This window comes from Cyrtonyx montezumae, unplaced genomic scaffold (assembly GCF_038088225.1).
Source record: "Cyrtonyx montezumae isolate F1298 unplaced genomic scaffold, pur_monq_1.0 scaffold_10, whole genome shotgun sequence".
Taxonomy (NCBI): Eukaryota; Metazoa; Chordata; class Aves; order Galliformes; family Odontophoridae; genus Cyrtonyx; species Cyrtonyx montezumae.
The window spans coordinates 39,540,692-39,564,022 of NW_027071826.1; the positions used below are offsets into that span (position 1 = coordinate 39,540,692).

General features: G+C 44.2%; 1 protein-coding gene across 2 annotated transcripts in view; it reads left to right on the forward strand.

Annotated features, from left to right (window-relative positions):
* The first annotated feature begins 453 nt into the window (after window positions 1-453).
* The window catches only part of SLC1A2 (solute carrier family 1 member 2), a 74,381-nt gene continuing 51,503 nt past the window's right edge, over window positions 454-23,331 (forward strand). The window contains exon 1 of one of the 2 annotated variants that reach the window (XM_065754987.1): window positions 454-902. In XM_065754987.1, coding sequence (XP_065611059.1) covers window positions 886-902 — 17 coding nt within the window. In that variant the 5' untranslated portion in view covers window positions 454-885. Of the gene's footprint in view, window positions 903-2,494; window positions 2,620-23,331 lie in introns of those variants that run through there. The other variant, XM_065754988.1, reaches the window with a different exon arrangement.

The window sequence follows — 23,331 nt, forward strand, 5'->3', positions numbered from 1 at the left end:
GGCAGCCCGGCACAACTCCCGCTCAGCGCCCGGCCTGCCTCATGCCGTCCCCGCGTCCCTCAGCGCGGCGCAGCGCTCGGAGCCGCCGGGGCACCACAGTGCCACCAGCGCAGGTGGTGCCGCGTCGCCGCCGCCTGCCCGTCAGGGGGCACTACCGCGCCGTCGCCGGGCCGGCGTTCCCCGGCGGGCGGCCCCGAGCCCCGCTCGCCCCGGGCAGGTTACTCGGCGGCGGGGAGCGGCTGCCGGGCCGCGGTGGCGAGCGGACGGGCGGGCGGGGAGCGAGAGGCGGCGGGAGGTGGCCCGGCCCGCTCCTGCCCGGGGGTCCCGACGGGGCGGTGCGGGGCAGGTAGTGAGCGGCCCTCCCCCTGCGAGGGGCTCGCTGCCCCCTCCCCTTTCCTTTCTGTCCTTTGAGCGAGAGGTTGGGGGGATTTATAGGAGTACCGGCGGCCGGTGATGTCAGCCCTTGCCTAAAATAGAGAGGGATAGACGGCAAATCCACAGCTAGAAGGCTAAACCTTCCAATCCTGCCTCAGCCAGCGCCGCGCCGATGTGAAGTCACCCCCACCTCTCGGCGGGCGCGCACACACACACACGCACACGCACACACACACACACACACACACGCACACACAGGCGCCGCGGGACCGCAGCGGTGCCAGCGGCTTCTCGCCCCGCCAGGCCCGGCCGGAGCGCTCGGCGGGCGGGAGGTGGCGGTGGCGGGGCGGGAGGCGCCGAGCGGAGCCGCCGGTCCCCGCCTGGCGCGGCCCCGAGGATTACCAGCAACCGCGCGCCGCTTCCCCGAGGCGAGAGAGGGACACCCGCAGAACCGCCGCCGTTCAGCCCCGCTGTCCGGGCTGCCGAGGAAACAGGGGGGCTCTCGGCACCATGGCGTCGACGGAAGGGTGAGGGGAGCGCCGGTGCGGAGGGAGGGACTGGGAAGCGGGGGGTCCCGCATTGTGCGTCTGCGGCGGCCGCGTGTCGGCTGTGTCATTGTTAACCCTCGGCTGCGCCGCTGGGCAGCGAGGAGCGGGCAGCCGCGTTCGGGAGGGAGAAGAGGGGAAGGGAATTCACGTCCGAACCGCTGGAGGGGTTTTGGTTTCTATTCCCGCCGCTTCTTTCTTTCAGCCCCGGAGGGTAAATAAATGAGCGTAGAGCACCTGCCGGAGCGCTGCCGGTGGAGCCGGGCATGCTCCTCGCCATAACCGCGGCCCGTGCTCCGGGACCAGCCGGGAGCTGTCCCTGCCCGGCCCTGGGGAAGGAAGGCAGCGCGGATCCAACTTCTGCAGGAGTTTTGCAATTCGGGAGATTTGTGCCAAACAAGCGAGGGAGATGCTGGGAAGGGCGAAGGGTTATACAAGAGGCTTTGAGGAGAGGCACGGAGCCCGGTGGGACAGCAGTCCTGCAACGGAGACCTGTCCCCGTCCATGTCCATTTTCCTGCCCAAGTCCCTGTCCCACGAAAGGGGATCATGAGGATCTGCTGTGGGATCCTCGCTTTGCAGGTAGTGGGAGAGAAAAGAAAAGGTTCCCCTGATCTCTGGTTGCCCTCTTCTAATACAGACTAGCATTAGGCTGCGTCTGGTGTGAGCTTCCCCTTTATCCCTGGATGTTGTCAGGTTGTATCAGCATGATCTGCTCTGGATGGGACTCTCTGAGGACAGGGCGCAAGAGCAAGCTCTGTTTGTATGGCTGGTGTGGTTCTTGGGCGCAGAGATGGAGCGGATTTACCAGCACATGGCTGGGGCGTGTGCACACAGTTGTCCCATCACCTACATGGCCAAAGGGACATGCTCCTTGCAGAGCAGTCGACCCGGAGTGTGGGAGTGCCAGCATTGGTTCTTCAAGAACAGGACAGGCCCCAGGGATGGAGCCTTGAAAAAGAGGTTCAGAAGGAGTTTGCATCCCATGGCTGTGGCTCTGTGTGCTTCTGCTTCCTAGACCCCACTCTGCTCAGCATGCTTCGGCTGCCCACCATTCCATCCCAAAGAGGGAGGCTGTGGGGCCAGTGGTTTGCTGTGGCAGGGTTTAATGGGAAGAGACCTGATGAGAGCAGGCTGCAGCAGGGGTCTGCCACCCTAGGGGGTAATGTGTACAGGAGGAGAAATGCACTTCAGAGAAGCTGACTGAGCAGGTGGCTAAAGGAGATGGGAGCACCAGAGTTAGAGATGCTTCTGTAGATGTGTGATATTGCTGTCCTTATTGCTCAGAACTAAATGGTCAGCAAGACGAAAGGAACACAAAGTTTAGGCCTTGTTTTCAAACTTCTCAGGAAATTCACTGAGACAGAAACAGGCCAGCGCTCTTACCTGGTGCGTTTCAACTGGTGTCCAATTGTAGCTGAGCGGGATGTGTGTCTCGTGTCAATCCCTTTGCACTGCTGAGAACCTGAATTGTCATCTTTCCCCCCCTCAGGTGAGAAGCTGAGGAGAGAAATAAGCTTTACGTACTGGCATTAAGGCCGGCGAGCTCAGGCGTCGTAAGGACCGTCAGGGAAACAAATTCGGGACCATCCGGGCTGTTCGAGGAAGGCTTTCCATCGGCACTGGTGCAGTGGAAAAGAGACAGGTGGCAGAGAGTGCCCATTGCTGTGCGCAGCGCAGTGTGTCTCAGCCACACACAGGTACACGGAGAGACCCCTGCGAGAGGTGGGACGGGCTGTGTGTGTGCTGGCACAGCGTCTGGTGGCTCTGTGGTGCTCAGTGGTGTTAGTTGAGGTTGGTAGTACATACAGTCGCTATTTTGTTGCGATAGAACAACTCCAACCGCGGCGTTTTGCAGTGCGTTATTTTCTCCTCTAACAGGAAAGTTTACATGAAGTCTCCAAATTGGAGGTGTTGGGAATGTGACAGGGCACGTGGCAAATGATAAGGCTTCTGTGTACACATAGGGGAAGGCAAATCTGTATTACATTCACAAAAAGCAGTGGTTATTCAGGACCAGGATTTACTAGGAAAGACTTCCTTGTCTGTACCTCTCCACTGTTTTTCTTTTAATACTTAATTTGAGGAAAGTTACACATGTATGGGAATTTGCCACCTAAAACTTCCTGTTCCAAGAAAGAAAATGTGGACAACAGGAAACTTCAATCATCTGAAAATGAGAAAGGGAATATCCTCTGACATGGCAGGGTCAGGCCTGTGGGTCTGCCTTGCTGCAGTTCCAGCTGCTGGTGCTTTGTCTCACTGAGGAATGCGCTCACCTTGCCTGTGAGGTCCTCCTGTCACAACTCTGTACCCATCTCATTTACCAGGATGGATTTGAGGAGTTTAGTTTGTGCTAGAAGGTTCGAGGAGGAAGGGCTGGAAGCAATTGTTGGTGCTGTTAGGAGTTGCTTGTTTTCATGCTCTCTGTCTAAGCATCCCCCTCTGCCACAGTCACCTTACCTGAGATCTAATGTGGTCCAGAGACACAGTGACAGCAGTCCGCATTCTCCAATGTGTGCATTGCATAGTGCTCAGGTGGAATCTCTGGAGGCTGACTACTTCCTCCTGAAGGAGGCAGAGCTTTTTAGCCTTTACTTTGCTTTTACGGGCTCTAAGAGGACATAAAGCGTAAATGAGATGGACACTGCATAGGCTCCTTGCTTCCCCCTGGGTTATGCCTCTCACTTCTCTCTTCAGTGTTACTGCTTCAAAAGGAAATAATTGCAACAGTTTTTTTTTTAAACATATTTTCATAACATAGAGAGAGGTTTCAGATGTTAAATCAGCTTGTGATCTAATCATCAGATATCAAGTGTTAAAGCTATTTCCTTGTTACCCACTCAAGTGGGTAAAAAGAGGAGAGTCAGATTGGATATCAGGAAAAGGTTCTTCAACAGAGAGAGGGTGGGGAGCATAGAACAGCCTCCACGGAGCTGCCAGAGTTCAAGGAGAGTGTGGGCATAGGGTCTGATTCCTGAGTGGTCCTATGCAGAGCCAGGAGTTGGAGTCAGTGACCCTTGTGGGTCCTTTCCAACTTGGGATATTTTATGAATGATGGTATTTTAGTACTCTAAAAATCTAGCAACAGTTCCGTATTTTGTGCGCTTTTGAAGAGTGTGAGTTTGAGGCGTGGAGTTTGAATGTATTCCTTTAAGAATGCTGCCACTAGGAGACACTGTCACTGCATCTATGCCCGTAAATTAGGGAGGGAGCAGGTGTCTGGGTGCTGAGCTCAGCCCCACGGGGCGGGTAGCAGTCCTGGGAACGGCTGGGAACTGCTTGGGCAGCAGTTTGTCCCACTATGTGTGTTCAGGTGCAATCCCCTTATTTTGGAGACGACTAATACAGACATGGGCCCCTCATTCTATGTGGTCAGGGTGTCAGAGAGCAGTCCAGGGCAGGTTGGTGTAAATAGTAGAGGTGTTTCCTTTGTGAATGTGTGGTACCTGTGCATGCACGTGTGGGTACAGACTCTGCTATAGAATAAATGTAGTGAAAGGGGAAGGACGCTACAAACATCATGATGTTTGCAAATACAGGAGTCTCTGGGTAATTGCTTAGCACTGTGATTTGATTAGTGAAACAGATGTAAGAGCTTCACAATTTTATGTACACTTAACATAAATGGTGCTTATGTAATATGCAATGGCTTGGAGGCAGACTTCCCATTCTGTTTGGAGTCAGAATGTGGTTGTGTGCAGGCTACAGAGACCCCTCTCTTTAGGTTTTCCATTATTGTTAACTCAGTTAACAGGGAAAAAAAACAATTGAGTGGTGGTCTGTTCCTCTCACAGCTTGACTGTTCCTACTTTCTTCTGCTGATGCTCTCTTTTAACTCAGATTTCACTGTCTCTGCGGCCGCAGTTCCACAGGCAGGTGTACAGTCTATCTGTGTCATCTCAGCACCACACAATGTGAGTTCAGTGCAGATCAGATGATTCTATGATTCAATTTATTTTCTTCAAAATTAGCCACAACATATTGTATAAATTTTATACAAGTTATCTTCTAGCTACGAAAAGATGATTTATTGACAGTTCAACACACAGTTAACATGGGAGGCCCAAATAATACATTCCTTACCCAGCATCCAACCATGTGAATGCATGTTACCTGTCAACAGTTTTTGAACAAATTTGAACCCTCAGAATGCATTTATTGTACTGGATTACTGTTTCAGTCATGTGGCTGTGGTGGTTTTGGAGTAGGAGCCCTAAAGCCATTTGCTGAATTGTCAAGACAAAGCCCAAAAGGGAGATTGCCAACCCATATTATACACCTCACCTGGAGACAATGGGGCACACCTTACTGAATCAGAAAAACTTACTTTGCATTTCTTGGTAGGGTTCAGGCACCTACATAGGAGAGTGGGTGTGCAGGATCTGCCACTATATGTACACAAGCACACCCACAGTTTCTTGTCATTTGAATTCTTACTCTATAATTTACCCACAAAACTCCTCAAAATGGAAACGTGATGAAATGTGCTGGCACAAATGTTTGGATACTTCAGAGGATTAAATACTTCTAGTGCTCTCACTGTTATTTCTATGCAGGTTTTAAGCAGTACCAACTCAGGATAGAGATGTTTTACCTTATGCTCCCTCTCAGACATTTTGTAGGACAGATGGAATGGACATAGTTTATTAATTAGACATCAGCTGTAGCTCTGACCTTATTTCACTGCTGTCAATTGCAAATCTCTCTTCAATTTCAGTGAAATAGAACGAGACTTTAAAGAAGATAACGCATGTTCCTTAAAACTAATCTGATGACATGGTGGTTTTCATGACCCCAACCTTTGGTTTGGCCTTTAGTTATACTTTCAAAGAGAAGTCATCATCTAGATATTAACTGTTATTTTTTAGACCTCCCGTAATGGCTCAAATATTAAAATGCTTCTTAAAAAGTATGTAGGGCATAATCATCCTAAACTTTTTTGGAAAAGCAGATTAGAGAATAGGATTAGATATACAAAGGCTGTACCTTAAAAATGGCTGGTCTTTAAATTGAGTTCTAGCTTATTGTAGCCTCCCATGAAATGAATAAATGCATACATACCCCCTCCTTGTGAACATGTGTGCAGATGTATATGCACCAGCACTAAGAACACTTATGAAATAGTACTGTATTTCTATACTAGCAAGTTCCTACATTTAATTTTCTTCTTCATCTTTCCATTTACCCTTGACAATCCCAACTAGGACTGCTAATAGCTGTAAATACATGAGCAGTATTTGAAGGACCATTCGAAATACTGTTATAAAAACTCTCTTCTGTTCCACCTCCATAGATATCCATTCCTTCCAGCAGTGACCCATGCCTAGTAGTCTCTGCATGCCAACATTTAGTAGGCAGTGAAATCTTACCTGAAGCCTGATATTTTGTTATGTGTTGTTATCAGAATCTCTCTCCTCAGTATTCCTGGAAGTCAGAGATTTTAAGACCAAGTTGAAGACCTCAGAATTTTAAGTGCCCACTTTCCCAACTTGACTTTCATGGAGCTAATTTTGATATGAGTCATCCATCCCTTGGCTTAAATATGAAATCATGCATTTTATATCTTACATTTTTATGACGTAGGCAATGAAGAACATTTTTAGGAGACTTGAGATAGCTAGTACAGCTTTTGTTTCTTCTGTCATGCACTGGCATTTGAGTTTCTACAGCTTCCTTAGTTGTACCAGGCAGAATCTGAAGAAGGCTCCAGGAGTGTCTACTCCAGGGCTTGGCTGTGACCCCTCCTCACTGTGTACAGGAGTGGGGCTGGGCCCATACTCAGCCACATTGCTTCTTCTCAGTGCAGCACTAACAAGTGGGCCTTCATCCTCACTGCCTTCTTGTTTAATAACTTTTCATTCTGAGTGATTTAATTCCCTTCCCCAGCCCAACATGTTGCAATACCCGCTATTTAGAACAATTAATTCAATGAGTTCTTGAAAACACTGGATAGATCTGTCAAATCCATCATCTCTGCTATTGTCCATCTGCTAATGAAAGCTCCTCTTTTGCCAAGTCAGTACAATATTTGACACTTTTTAGCCTCCAGCTCATTAAGCTAAAATGCTATTTCCAGAGGCATGAAGGCAATAAAAATGAATCTTTTTTTTATATATTTAATCCTACTTCTATATTAATTTCAAACCCTCTCAGTGTCCTTAAAGCTTTAAGACAATTAGCTGCAAGTCTCAGTGTTCAGGAGAGAACAGATGAGGTTCAAAGACAATATTTCCTAACATTTGTATAGAAATAGAGGACCCTTATAAGAAAGGTCAAAAAAGAACCAAAACAGAGAATAATTATGGAACACTCCTGCTATTTATGGGTTCCTTAGAAGAATGGCATGACATTGACAAAAAGACATATTTCAGGTTCACTGCAACACCTGAGAAATCAAATTCATTGTAATGCTTAAAAGAAAGGAAGGTACAAAGCAAATAAAAAATTGAATGTATTAAATACCTATGCTCTAGATACAAATGCTTGGTTTCAGCTTCTGAAACATTTGCTCTTTTCCATTTCTATGTCACACTTATTTTTCAACTGGAAAAAGAGAGGCAATAAAAAAAGATTAAAATGAACTAGTTGGAGATTCTGCTACAAAGGAAAACACATTTCTGTGTATTAAAGAAATGCTTGGGGTTGACCAAAGCAATATTTTCCCTGTTTTTGATTTTTGTTTTAATTTGCTGACCAAGTCAAAACATTTGTGTGCTACTGCAATTGACCTTTTCCTTGATTTTTTTTTAATATAACCACCAAGTCTAAAATGGATAGTTTTTCCAGACTGCATTTTGCTCTGTAACCTTTATTGTTATTCTATAAACACGTAAGTTAACACTAGCCTATTACTGTAGTCATTTAATCTTATCTATCCATGTATAGTTGTGTACATGCTTCATTATTTTAGACACCATCTCCTTTTTGCAGCAGATTTATTTGGTAGATTTTGCTGCTGATTCTATCATATTGGTGCGTTTTAATTCCACAACACCTTTTAACTTTCCCTTTTACCATTAGAATTTGGACTAATACCAACAATTTCTGATGTTATTGTGTTTTTTTTCCTAGCCCCTTGCGTCCTCTGTACCATCTTTTTAAAAATAATACTCCTCTATCCAAGTCCATAGAGGCTGAAGATATACCAGACTACTTTGTGACAACAGCTGTTTGAGAAGTTATTGCCAGGTCTCTGTGTTTTAGTACTCTTCTGTTTAGTTTGGAGTGAAACGTTTCGTTTTCTCTAGAAGCATACAAATACACATCTGATTTGAACTTCTGCTGCTTCACTGGTTTTGCTTCCAAAGTTGTCAGGATATTTTGAACCTCTTCTGCATCAACCTCAACAACCGTTAGTGCATTTTGTGGTGTTGATTTTCATAGCTGCAGATTCGTTGTGTTGGTTGTTGATGGTGGTAATCATCATACTGGTAACCAGCATGAGCTGCCTGTCTGCTGTCAGGAGGGAAGATGCAGCTGCCATTACAAAGTCAGGCAGCATCCTGACTTTTTCTTCTTACACCCTCAATAAGAAGGCAGCAGGCAGTGCTTCTGTAGTGGGTAATTTGAGGCAAATTTAATTAAATTAATAATTTAATCATTCATTCTTTTGGCATTGCAAGAAGGATCGGTGATGTAACCACGTGTACAATCTGTAGATGAGACTGTGGTCAGTCTGGTACTAGAAGGCTTAGGGAGTCTAACAGTGGAATGTCCATTCAAACTGGAGCTTGGCAGAAACGCCAATATGGTCATTTGTCCCTGTACCTCAACCCCAGGTTAATCTCTCTTAGCCCTATGCCAAATCTGTGCTTCGAGTGTATGAATAAATGCACCTCCTAACTACTGATGGCCTCCTCTGGACACACTGTGAGGCTTGCAGGTGGTTGGACTATGTCTCCCCCAATGCAGGAGCCTCAGTGTTTGCATTTCCAGCTGTTTGTTGCACTTCTCTCCTATAATTCACCTTGGATCTAGGAGACTGGCTTTTTCACAGAGCCTGTGGCAGAAGTCACAGGTAAATGAGCCACGCACACAGCTCAGCCTCTGACGCACTTCCTGCTGTCCATGCAGCATGTCTGGCACCTGCTGCATGTCAGCCAGCCTAAGGCTGCCTGTGCTTGCAGAAGGATCTTGGGGCAAGTGGGCATGGTGCAGCACCCTCTGAGGGGTGCTAGCTGAGCCTCAGCTGCACCTTCCCAACCCGGAGAAGCAACTTTATCTGGAACCAGTTTAGATCTTGAAGATGGTGTAACTGTATTAAGCCGGCACTGTATCCAGGCTAATGACTGCCTCTTAGCCAGGTTAATTAGCTTGAGTGCAGCAGAGTGCCAGTACAGATGACCTGGGCTAGCATAGAGGAAAGCATGGTTACCTTTCACGCCCCAGGTCAGGTCCATACAGAGCTTGAAAGCCTGTTTCTCAACAGGCTTCTCCATCCAAGGAAAAAAGGTCAATGCTATCTCTCCCAGAATATGAAAATTACAGCTAATGTTTGTGATTTTTAACTACCAGTCCTCAAAGACTGTGTCTTCCTGTATGGTTAACAGAATGAATAATGCCAAATAGTATTGTAGCTGAGATTTTTTGCAGATGACATAATTAAAAAGAGTACCATGTTGGAAAGAAACCATCAGAATAAAGGAAAATGCTCACCTGTATCCTAAGCTTGCAATAGGAAACTCCAAAGGAGCAATCTCCAGAAAGAGATCCTTCCCCAGTGGTGGTCAGCCCTTAAATGGGATCTAGGAGAGGTGGAGCCAGACTCCACCCCTTCTGGTCACACAGGTACATTGCCTTCACCTGTGCTCCTGTGGCTGACTCAGTGCTCACCTCAGTAGTTTGGGCCATGATCCAACAGCTCCCATACACTTAATCTAAAAAAATCCCAAGATATGTAATACTTAACTGGGGGTACAGGATGGCACTGGAGGATCTCCAGAGTGCTCTTTGAGCCTCAGCCATTCTGAGTTCACCTATACCACAAATACATAGCGTACTGCTGCCTCTGTGCAGTGCTCCCATAGCTCTAACGCAGGTTTACCTGGTCATCGAGACCCTCAGGTAAGTGCTTCCTGCTGGGCAAGCTGCTGCTGGGCTCCCAAGGCACCTGTGCATGTGTAAGCTGCTTGTGAGCAGCAAAGCAGAGCCTTCCAAGTTTACCATGCGCATAGCAGTCTTTGTCTGAGACAGAAAGCAGTCTTGTTAATTAAGCATCTGGCTCCTTATCTGTGTGAGAACAGTTCTTCCAGGAGTAACTGACAAATGTTTGCCCCTTAGAAGTGCACACGGGTAAAGCCCGTGGCGTTCACACACAGGCGTGCATATGGGAATTAATTAACACCTGGCTGCTATTTATATCTCAGCAATCTAGGACAGGAAGTGAGGAACGACTCAGAATCCCTCAGCCGACATTTTAGGGGATTTGAAGTGGGCAGATGGCAACGTCCTGTGTTGGAAAACACCAGGAGGCATGGCTCCCCTGGACACAGAGCCTGCAGAGGAGCTCCCTCAGCCCTGGCAGCAACGTCCCAGGGGACACTTAGGACAGACAGTGGCCTGCCTGGGGCAGCTAGCATGTCTCTTACAGACTTCCAGCAAAATGCTGCAGCTTGAATGTGATAGTGTGTATTGCCAGAACCTTCTTGTGCTGTGAACACTTTTCTAGCTAAAATAAGACTCTGTCAGTCATTATTACCCTTTGACATCCCAGGGAGAACATGAGTAGGGTGGAGTCTGAAACCAGCTTAATTTGTAGGTGTTACTTACTTACTAAACTACAGAGAAATGCGTCTAATTCAAAATAGCAATGTTGTTAGTTAATCTGGATGTACTGTCTAAATCAGGAGAAAAGAATGCACTTTACTGTCTTAAGGGATTGCTTAAGATGCAGTCATAAAAACAAATGAATGCCAAGATCTTTATTCCTGCACATTTTGAGCTGTGGGTGCCCCTCCAAACATCCTGTGGAGCTAGCATGTGTAGCCCCAAACAATAAAACCATGAGGAGCAATATTATGTCAGTGAGATTTTCCCTTGTATCTGGAGCACTTGATCTAATTTCACAAGCTTTGATCTGTTCAACTGATTTTCCAAAGCAGATGGCTGTATATCATGCTATTCAGACTGTGCACGAAGCTGGTTCATTCATAGACTCTGTGGCAAATTGGTGTAATGACAGTATATGATTGAACATAGAAAGTTGTCGTTTGAAAGCTGTTCAGGAGCTGCTGATGGAGACCTGTCAGAATGGGACACAAACTGGACAGACACAGCAAGCAGGAGCAAAGGGCAACAAAGTCTGGAGGTCACACCTTGAGGCTGAAATCTGAAAAGGAGGGGGACAGATTAATTACCATCTTGGATCTGCCTTGCGATTACCCTGTGGTACCCAGTGACGATACATCATCCTCTAAGTGAAGTATTTCTATAATTTTAGACACCATAAAGAAATAACTGTAGCTGCCATATACTGCCTCTTCAGTTATTTTGAGGGGGAAGAGAAAGGAAAGGGAAGGAGGATTTTAACTTATACACAGTTTCTCTGCTATTTACACTTCTGCTCATAAGGAGTCATCAGGAAATACAGTAGTTCTGGTAACCTCCCTTTTCAACCATGGCATATCGAGGGCGGCCACATGGAGGTGTTGTTTTCCTAAACCAGTTATTAGTAATTCTGCTATATCAGAATACCAAAGAGGTGCCTTTTGGGGCTGAAATTATATGTACTGGAAGATAAATGTCTCCTAATTTATCCTCTTGTCTAAACAGAGGAATGTTATCTTAGAAGTATTCTGTTCTCATCTTTATAGATGGAGAACCAAGGCATAAGTTGGTTTACTGTTACATGAGAATCTGCAACTGTGGATAGAACTGAATGAAGTTCTCTCATGTCTGTGCTCAGCCAGGTAATACAAAACTGTCTGGTTTTAACGCTTTTCACCCTCGGTGACACTGGTTCCTGCTTTGCTGCCTGACTAGAGCAGGGGGAGGCCAGATGAGGGGGGCTGGACTTATCTCTTTGAGTGGACCTGCAGTGGCTTCTTTGTTACTGTGAAAAGAAAGTATCAGTCTGTCTTCAGATTTATTACATTTTTTGGGAATGCTTAGGTTCTCCCTTTGCTGTCTGAAAACTTGACAACAACTATTTATTTTTAGAGTCAGACTGAGTTTCTCAGAATTTTTTAGCACTGTTGTGCAACTAACGTGTTTGTTGACTGTGGCTGATTTGTGAAACTAGGCTTTTAGGCATCAAAACATACATACCTGAGGGAGAGACAGGACATTGCTCAGTGACAGGAAATACACTAGTGCCAAGTCTACACTGAGGGCCAGAATGGAAAGATCCTTCTTGGCAGTTGACCAGCTTATCATCATTCACTGACCTGCCACTTGCTGCTTTATGGAATTACTATAAAAAAAAGCACCCAGGAAATGGAAAGAAAATGTATTGGAAGCCTACAGTTTCTTTAACACTTTCAAGTGTACTATTTCAAGTACCAACAGGTAGGCTCTTTCTAATGCATTATGCTGTTGATTAAGATTCTGCCTAGCAAGACAGAGGAACAGGAGACAAAGTCTATCAGTTGAAGAAGCAATTATGTAAGCAAGATAACATCCCAGTAATCCTTTTTTTTTTTTTCTTTTATTTCCTTCATGACAAAACATAAGAATGGAATAGCATGTTTCCTTGAAATTGACCATGCAGATTTGTTGAGACAAGGGTGTTTAAAGATGTTTACACATCTACTGAGCCACAGAATACATTTTTTTCTGTATAGAAACATAGTACAGGAAACACAGTCACTTTGTATGTCCAGGTGGTAACCTGCCACCAAGATGCCCGATGTTTCCCAGACACAGCTGAAAAACACGAGTTAATTTTAAATTGCCCCATCTGACACACTACAAAGCTTAACTAAAGAAGAGACACTTTGAGACAAATGATAGCTGATGTTGCTGGCCTCAAAATACATGTACAGCCAAAATCTCTCCCTCTTGTCTCGAGTTCTTGGAAAAAGAAGTGTTTGGGCTCTGTAAAAGTCCCATTCCAGTATAAGAATATTCTAGTGAAATACTTTAATTTGCACCCATAGGAATAATTTATAATGGGTAGTGAGTCTGCTAGATATTCTTAACCTGTCATTTCCTCCTCAGCAAATCATTCATCCAGAGTCCCTGGAGAAGGTAGTGTAGGAGTTGGCTAAACTGCCTCTATATCTTTCAGTGTCTTCTCAGATGAGCATCCATCAGTCCAAGAATTACACTCCTTATTCCTTTTGAAATACTTCAATGTGCATGGAATAGAACAGGCTGAGGATTTTAGCCTTAAATCTATTCTTCTAAAATCCTTTAATGTAACTAAAAGTCACCCCTGACAAGTTGTTCCACAAATTATTGCCATTTTCAAGTAGTCACTGTTGACATAGCAATTCATGTGTTTTGTTAAGTATCAGGAGGTACTGCACAGCTGACATAGCAGAAACAGTAGAAAAAACCTGATAATAATGTAAAGAGGCTCATCAGATCCCATGTAGGCTCACAGTGAGAAAATTAAATATCCTCTGTAAAAGCAAATACAGTGAATTAGCTAGGCTGTTTTGTTGGATAATTCTGATTCTGATTTCACATTAAAAATCCACCTCAAAAAAATCAACCTACAACTTGGCAGGGGACCGGTGTCTCTCCCAGAAGAGATGCCAACACTCTCTGTCAACACTGATCACAGCAGTTTCCATCTTAATCTATGGATTTCCTATCAGTAATACCACTCAAATATGTTTCAGTGGGTTTCAAACCATTGCATATACACTACACAATCTCAGGGCAATATGCCAATTTTGCTTTAAATACATCCTTCCAGGTCAGTGGAATCATGCACTAGGTGTTTCAAGTGAGAAAATGAAAAGTTATGCTTCATGGTCTAATTAGCACTTGCCCCTAGTGACATCCACCTAAGCAGCAATTCTGTTATATTGTAGGGTTTTTTTTTGTTTTATTTTCTGTTCACTGATGTACATCCAAAGTGGGAATTTCCTACAGTGTGTTTAGCATGGGTATGGCTAAGGCTTGTACTGCAGGCTCTGGGTGCTCTGCTCCTCAGCGGTCCCTGGCAGGCTTAGGAAACAGTCTCTTGTGTGCTTGTGTGTTCTTAGCAACAATGAGGGGAAATACCTGCATTCTTGTGGACATCAGTGTTCATATGCAGAATCTCACAGCTTGGTCCATACAGAAACCTTACATATGTTCTAGTGTAGCTTATACCTGAATATTTGTCACTCTCAATTTTCTGAACAGATCAAATAAATATTCAACAGTTCTAGTTACCAACTCTGTTCTGACTTACACCAAGGCTTCGTTGATAAAAAGTAGAAACAGTCTCTTTTCTCATCATGTTTCTTCTTCTGCGTAATGGCAGTGGCTAGTCAGGTGAACTAGAATCAGACTTTTTAGTTTTTGGAACTCATTCATGATCTAAATATTTTGTTGAGAGGGAAGCAAGAGGAAAGAAGGGCATTCTGGGGTTTCCACAGTGCTGTCCATATACTCATTTAACAGGTGAAAGGTAAGTATTCTGTCCATCTGTTGCTTTCCTATTGCTTACTCATTGCAAGAATGAATAAAATTTAATTACAAAAGAATGTGAGGAAGGTGGTACATGTTGAATAGCAGCTCTCCTGGCCAACTATGCATAGTTTTGGGGGGTTTGTCAGCACACACTGCCCTGACTGATTGCCCATGTTCTGACAATCTTCTCAGTTAAAACAGAGGCATTTTTTATTTCAAGCTTAGTCTTTTTTTCATGAGGCTATTATCTCTATGGCCAACATCACTATCAGTGGAGTATGCTGGTCTTTGCTCAAGTCTGGACTTAAGATATGTGATAGGCAGCATTGCGCGTAAATTCTGAAGCTTTGCTAGATTATCTGTTGATTTGAAAGTCTTTCACTGGAAGTCCTTTACAGCTATTCACAAACAAGCTCACACTCAGTCTGGAAAGGTATGGGCTTGCCTTCAGTGAAATAAGGTATTTGGCTAATTATCTGTGTGCTGGCTACTCTGCTAATTTTCCAGCAGGCACACTTGCTCCAAAGCAAATGTGAAGTACCTGCTATACCTTCAAAGTGTAAAATAGGCAGCATGGTATATATATGCATACCTTTGCCTAGGTCACACTTGGTTCCTGGAGTTGGAGAAGTCTTCCCAAACCCAAAAATCACATCTTTCCATTTCACTACTTGTTCTCCAGCTTCATTTTCTCTTGGCTGCACTGAGCCCACCTGGCTGAGGCCAGAAGATGGGGATGGAGAACCAACTTTGCCTTTAGTCCTTCTGATGACTGCTTGGTAGCACACAAGGCACTCTGCAAGTTTGAGCCTGGCAGCTAATAAAACCACTGGATTTATTTACAAAATGAACTTGACTCATAGTTACTTATCATAGAAATGTAATTCAGCTGTGTCAGAGCCACAGGCCTTTGCTTGTTGCAGGCTTTGCCCTGTTCCCTTGTGATGTAACCTTATGCTGTGGGTGTGAGCAGAGCAGGATGGGGGATGTGGAGCTGCTTCTGCCCTGTTGTGGGATGCTCGTGAAAGCAAGCAGCAGTGATGGCTCAGAGAAAATAAAAGGCAGAGCCCAGGGGCACCAGTGTGAAGTGCAAAAGATTCCCAGTTCCTCCATTGCAGGGCCTTTTGCTGACAGTGAGTGCTGCCACATGGTAATTAATATGTCACTGTAAGGACACTCCAGGGCTGCACGGGAGTCTGTAATTAGCACAAAATAAAGATAGCTTGGGAAAACCAAAGCAAGCCAAGTAGGCATTTCCCTAATGAGGCTGTCAGGGAAGCACTCACAGATGGCAAGTGGACTTTTTTTTTATGAAATACCATAAGTAAGCTAATGAAACTGTGTTTGTGAATACATTGACAGTACTGTTTTCAGTTATATTTTTTCCTACCTTACAAAAATATGAACCTGGAATTCACTTTTGCCAGCACATGGACAGCAAAGACTCGCTACATTAAAAAAAATAGAATTCACATTACTCAGATCTGCTTCATAATGCACATCATTACATATGTTTAACATTATGGCTGTGATCTTCTGGGGCTCCCCAAAGTGGAAGGGAAAGGGAGTGGTGGTTCATATCATCATCAATGCCAGTTAATCACAATTTTTTTAGGATGTAGTAAAATGTCCATCAGTTCCTCCATGAGTGTTTGCTTAATGCTGCTGTACCTGGATTTAGAGTAACATACTGGTAAAACTGAAATGAGGACATGAAAGTGGCTGCTTGATGAGAAAAAAAGAGCTGGGCTTAGTTGGAAGTAGACTAAGAGTGTAGTTATTTTATGGTTGGAGACTGAACTGAAAGAGATGCCCTCTGACTTCACCCTTTCTCTAGGTAACTAAAATTATTTGCAGAGAAACAGGTATGATTCTTAATACCATTCTTACAGTGCCTTTCATGTAGTCAGTCATATTCCAGTGCTACATAAAAGACTGAATTAACTTTGTCACTTCCTAGCTTCTTCCTGTCACCATACACACAGCTCATTCCAAATACTCTCGTCATAGAATGACTGGCTTATAGAATCATAATATCACACCATGGCTTGGGTTGGAAGTAATCTTAAAGCCCACTCAGTTCCAACCCCTTGCTGTGGGCAGGGCTGACCCCAGCCAGCTCAGGCTGCCCAGGGTCCCATCCGACCTGACCTTGATTACCGTCAGGGATGGGGCACACACAGCTCCTCCGGCAGCTGTGCCAGGGCCTCACTGCTCTCCGAGCAAAAAATTTCCCCCAACATCTAAGCTAAATCTCCCCTCTTTCAGTTTAAAACCATTCTGCTTGTCCTATCCCATCCCGAGTTTCATTTGCTTCTCAGGAACTGTCACGTGCCATTTCCTCTGAAATTCTTTTTATTTTCCTTTGTTTTTAATCTGGTGGTTTTACCTCACATTAGCATTCTCTTTGCCTACTTTAGACCAGAGTGAACTCAGCAAGCCAATGAATGATGCTGAATGAGCAGTCCAGAAGAAGAAATTTCAGTCAGTATTGGTCTGTGAGCATGAAGGCCCCAGTGCTTCTTCAGTACTGTCTTGCAGAGGCCTCCAAGCACTCACCTATGTATTAAAAAAAAACCCACCTCATTCTCTCTTGCAGGGAGGAAACGCAGCCCTGGTAGGCAATTTATGCTTTGCTTTTTCCCTGCTGACTGTTACACAAGCAATGTATTCTCAGTTTGTAAGGCTGCTCCCTAGGAACTGAAATCACTCACTCCACATCCATCGCAAAGCTGCTGTTAGTGGCTGTGCACTGGGCAGCACGTGGCTGAGATGAGCCCAGCTTGGCTTCCTCGGGCTCCAGTTCCACTTGCCTGCAGTACCAACTCCCTCAGCTATGTAAAACTTACTCTGCTTCTCCCAGACTAAAGCATCGCATAACACAGCACTTCTGCTACATCCATCATACAGGAGCAGCCCTATTCACCAAGCAAGGTTGAATATGCATGCGACGCACTCATAGTTCAATGATGAGTATGGCTTCATGCTTGTAAGAAAGGCCTAAGCTACAAGACCCTCCTTCTGACCTTATGGGCAGCAGCACAGAGCACCTGTGTATCCCATACCACTCCTCCTGATTAACTGCAAGGCTCCAGGGAATTGTAGGAGTTGTGCAACAATGGGACATGGACTTCTGGAGCTGCGATAGCATGGAGGGCAGTTGCACATACTAGAGTATGCATGTACATTGGAACAAACAAATCCTGTTACAACGTGGACATGAAACCCAGCAGAAAGAAAATGGAAATGAAAAGTATTTATTGCGACTTCCCCTCAGGCAGGAGATGTTGCACACAGTGAGATTTATTTTCTGCTCATGTTCAGTGGTCATCACTCTGCTGACTTCTGTGCAGTTCTGTCAATTTATATCAGCAAAGGATTGACCTCCTTCTTGCCTGAAATTTATAGGGACAATGCATCACTCAATCAGTTGCAAAGTGCATATTTTACAGGGTAGCATCACCTCTCATGTATATACATCTACCCTTTGTCAAGACACACGCTATTCATGTTCAAAGCAGCCCAAGTATGTTTTTGTGAATAGAGATCTTAAGCATTACCATGGTAACATAATACTGTCATTCAGGAGTAAATTATTTATGCTTTTCAGAGGCAGAAAATTGAAAATCCTATTACTTATGGCTGTGCACCGTTGTGTCATGTGTTTTATTATGAAAATACTGCAGGATATCCATAGCACTGGGAGTTCATAGTACAGTATGTAAGCCAGAAGCTTTTTTTTTTTGTTTTCTTTATATATTTTTCCTGGAGCTTTGTCATCTCCTCTCAAGCTTTAAGCAGCTCTGGCAGCTTATTTAACCATTAACTGAAAGGCAGAATAGATTATTCTTAAAAGGGAGTCTCTTCCTCTGAGTTTCAAAATTCCAATTGCAAACTCACTTGTTATAAATTTGACACAGAAAATGCTTCCTGACACTATTTAGAATTTAGGTGGTAGCTATAAAAATTTAAATTGAGGAAAAAAAAAGTCTGATACCTGCTATTTTTTCATATAGCTTTTTTTCATCATAGTCATAAAAACATTGAAGAAGATTTAAAGGTTAATACATTCAGTAATGACAAACTGCAGTGTATACTTCTGCCTTCTAACACTACCAATGATGGCAGCCAATCTTGTAAGGGTCAGACAACTCCTTTAAGCTTACAAATTTGGTTAACTGAATATTTACTTTTTCAAAAGGTTCTGAATAACTGCTGGTGCAAGATTGTATGCTACTTAAAAATATGATCCTACTTATCAGATTTTCTCATGTATGTACAGTCAGTGTTCTTCAGTTATTCAGATTGGCTTCATATTTTCACACTAAGGAATTTAATTGGTGCTTCCAGATAAGAATTACATTCTGACTGTGACAATTTTTTGCTGAAAGAATAGCAGACAGTCTTTAAAATTTGATTCAATGAACAGACAGGTACTAACCTCTGCTGTCTATAGCCAATGAGTCAAAAGGGGCCTTCTCCTTCTAGCCTCAGCTTCCTCTGTTGGGACACCTGGTGAGTTCAGATGCTGCTGTATGCTGACAATTATTGTTACCTTTGTTAATACCAATTTTCCACAGCTTTTCTCTTCACTCTCCAGCTCAGCAGGAATAAGACCAAAGGCAGGTTTCACATGTGGGGTTTGAAAAGCAAAGCTGATGGTCTAGGGCAGATACTATAAACCCATCAGCCAAGCAGGCATGAGCAGTATATCTTCCTGGCTGTCCATCACAGGCTCTTAATGAGGCCTTTGGAAAAAGATAAAACCAGGAAATCAGAGCTGTGAGGTGTCTTGCTTTGCTGGCACACCTGGCAGATGCCTTGATCATTTCTGGGAAAAGCAATACGCTGAAGAGTAGCTGTTCCAGCCAGACTGTGCTTCTCTGCAGTTTTGTAGAAATGAATGTATGATCCAATTTCAGAGGGGATTGCAGACTTCGATCAGCCAGAAAAGCTGGGAGCAGGTTAGGCCAAGAAACTGCACCCAAATGAGCAGCAGCACAGCAGGCATCTTGGAGGAACATGAAGCTCAAAGCACAGTCTTTCTTTGTCAGGTTTTTCTTAGAAGTAAGTTCTCTGTACAGAGCCACTGAAATAAGAAGGAAGAGCCTGGTAAAGGCCTTTGCCTTTATTTCAATGGGAAGGAAAAGCTGTGATTTTACAAAGAGCTCTTCCTTAATAAGGAAGAGCTGAAATACACTGCTGCAGGTTGGAGCCAGTGCTGGTATTATCAGGAAAGGAAGAGAATTAATTTGCTCAGTCCCTGTGGGATACAATTGGGAATATTAAGATTTAAAAAAAAGGGAAAAATGAGCTTGAATTTACTGAAAAAATCCAAATATATACATGCATATATGTATTAACAGCAAGACTCATTAGACTTGCATAAATTGCCAGGGGATTTAATGGACAATAAGTTCCTTAAGCCTTTAATGGATAGACTGGACAAATCATTCCAGTGTATCTCAAGGCACACAGCCTGCTTCCCTGGGAACTGGGGGGGCAACTTACTAGGCACCTGGATTTGAGCTTTTTTGGAGGGGAGGGAGGTCCAAAGGCAGTAACAGAGAATAAAAAACACCCAGTCTTCCTTTTTCTGCAGTGGCATCCTGTTTCCTCTGGTCTTGAGAGCTTCTTGAGAGCTCAGTGTGCCAAGCAGCAAGGAGGACAACTGCTTGTTTCTCATTTCTTCATCAAGAGCTGGACTCTTAATTCTTATGGATTCCATCCAGCATGGGTGATTGGGTGATTTTATGATTCTGTGATCTGCACTGCTGTCTAAAAGCTGCTCTTTAGCAGGAAAGATAATATTTCTTCCTTGTACAGAATACAGTGAGTGGTGGGTATTCACTACAGCCAAGGAGTGATCCTTAAATATAATCCACTGAAAACTGCCAAGCAGCAGGGGTGGACAGGCCTGGCCTGCAGAGCGTGCAGGGGAGCTCTCCTTGACAGATGTAGCTATTCAGTAAACTTGGAATCATGATTCAGGAATATTCTAGGCCAACTCCCTTTTCCTTGTGACTGAAAAAAAAAAGCATTACAAATCAGATGGGGAGTGAAAAAGAAAAAGCAAAAGAAAAAAGTAACATTTTATGAAATTCCTCTTGGCTTGGGAATACTACATAATTTCTGCCTGCTCTGTGCTTGTTACCATTCATCCCCCAGGGCAGGATGTAACAGACCTCCTGAAGGCTGGCTAATGCAACTATGTGCTGGTGAGTGGGAAAGGCCCATCTCTGATGTGCTCAGCATGCTGATTTGGACACAGTCATTGATTGCTTCATGACTGAGACAAAAATAGAGAATTACCACACACCCTAGGAGTTCTAATGGTAGCAAAAGCTATGCTGCTTTATGCTATTTTCTACCCTTCTGACATCTACTTCTTGTATTTCAATCTGCAGCAGCCCAGTGATCCCCCAGGACAGTGGGCGGCACAGGGCACTGCAGGTTGGCAGTGCCAGGTTCTGCTCTGCTTGCTGGATTTCTCCCACAGGGGTGTTGGGGCCACTGGCTGGGGGATGTAAGGTCTCAAATTCACACCCAAAAAGGGGCAAAAAGCTACAGGTAGAGCCTTGTTGATAACATTAATTCAAATATTTCTAGAGACATTTACTTGTATTTACAAAGTGTTCCACTGCCCATGCATTCAATAAATATCTAGAGCTGAACAGTACATCTAAGTATCATTTCAATAAAATGTGGTCTCCAGTGATTTTTTGTACTTGTATTCTTTCTCTTCCCTCTCCGGAATGGAAAGGGGAGGAGGATTAATTTAAGCTAGGGGCAGAAGATGTCAAGTTTGATTTTGCACTGCCTGCTAATAGGCAGCCCCTGCTTAGAAAAATGAAGACTGTTCACTCTGCCTGAAGAGGAAAGCAAAACAGGGAGCTAAAGCCCAGAATTTTTTTTCTTGATAAAGAAAATCAGACTGAGGTCTGGACTTGAGACTGAAATTGTGAAAGCAAAATGGGAAGTTCCTGTTAGAGCTCCCCCATTTTTCAAGCACCCATTTCTCCAGCATGGATTAGGAAAACATTTGGTTCTCAACCTTCTACTCAGCCAGGGTTAATCCAAAGCTTAGGTTTTCACTTCAAAGACACAGTGAGTGTGCTATTTGCCCTCTCCATGGCCTTCCCCATGCTCACATGGTCACTGTGCTTGTGTTCTGCAGAGGCATTTCTGCTTTGGGACCTCCCTCATACTAGAGCGTTCCCATCTGTTGACTGCACAATGACCAGGTGACCCTTTATGCTGTCTCCTCCCCCACACCTGCAATAGCCATACCACAAATACGAGGCAAGAAGATGCTCCATTTTAGTAGCCACAAGTCAAAGGACAGAAGAAATCCATCTAAAAGTCCACCATTGCATAGACTGATACACGTTTCTCCCCCAGCCCTTCTCTTTTTCTCCTCAACAGTCTAGATGGAGAAGGAAAGATAATAGTAAGAAAACCTGATGAAGCAGATGTATGTTTTTCCTGTCTCTGAGATGCAGTGGATAACTGCAGGCAGAGCAGATAAATCCACGTGCTACAGAGTTGCTAAAAATACCATGGGAAGAAACAGGAGACAATGAAATGCTTGTGGCTTCCCCCAAATTTCTAGACTGGGCTGAAGTCCCACAGAAACATTACATGACTTCTGTCTCTTTATGTGCCTTCCTTACCTTCTGAGGGTGGATATAAAAGAGGATTAATTGAAAACGTAGTCGGTGTCTTTGTGCAGCTCACCACCAATCTGAGCTAAGATTTACCTAGAGATCAGCCTAGTCCATGGCGCAGCAAAGATTAGTCAGGCTTTAAAATAAAACTCTTTGGAAAAAGTTCACTATAAATAAACAGTCATGCTTTTATCCACAAATAGGTACAAGGACTACAAATAGACACCAGGGATTAAAACAACAAGGACTCACGGTTAAAGAAGGAATGAACACCAGCCCTGTTCTGGGATACGAAAATTCATACTTTACAGAGATAGATGGGTTGCATTGGAACCTCAGGTTGCTGAAAGAAACTGAAAAGCTAGGTTATTTTTAGTAGATTAATAACATGGTTATCTTCAACAGGTGTGCATAGAGACATGTTTGTGGGAATCTTCCCCCTAGTGAAGAACACTGACATCTTTGGCACCTCAGAACTCCTTGATATTTGGAAAATAACAGAGCTTCACAGCCCCAATGTCTCTGCTAGGGATTCAGCACACCAAACCTGGCTCGAGAAGAGCAGCAGTGGCTCCCCAGCCCAGCACAAAGCATAAAACATTCACTGACTGAGGGAGACTGATAATTAGGAAGAGATTAAAGGCAATCAAGCAATCAAAGCTCTTTGCTATGTGTTTGTATTAGTGCTTATTCCACATCAGTGAACACCAAAACACTGCTGTAAAGACTTACAGCCACAGTAGTCTCAGAGGAAGTAACGCTGCAAGGGATCTGGGAGGTTTTCCATCTCTCACATGAGGCAGGAAAACGTATTGCTTCACTCTCACTTCTGACCAGACTTAGCTAAAATAAGGGCATTGAGGGACATCCTCCAGCTCCTGCCTCCTACTCCAGGACATCACTGTCTTCATCACTAGGCAAGTTTTCATAACACCTGTCGGTAGCCACTTGAAATACATTAAATTCTTTTATTTCTATCCTCCACAGCTGCAAATAAAAGACAGCTTCTGTCCCATAGAGCAGCTTGTTTCATAAGAGAAAACCTTTCTGTTTTTGTTCCTCCATCTTAATTTAATTAGCTAGTAGTTTATAAGAAGTGTTCCCCTTTCTGTATTGAAAAATTGCAAGAGGTTCAGTCCTGTACACAGTTCCCACTGTGCAGCCACAGAATAAAAT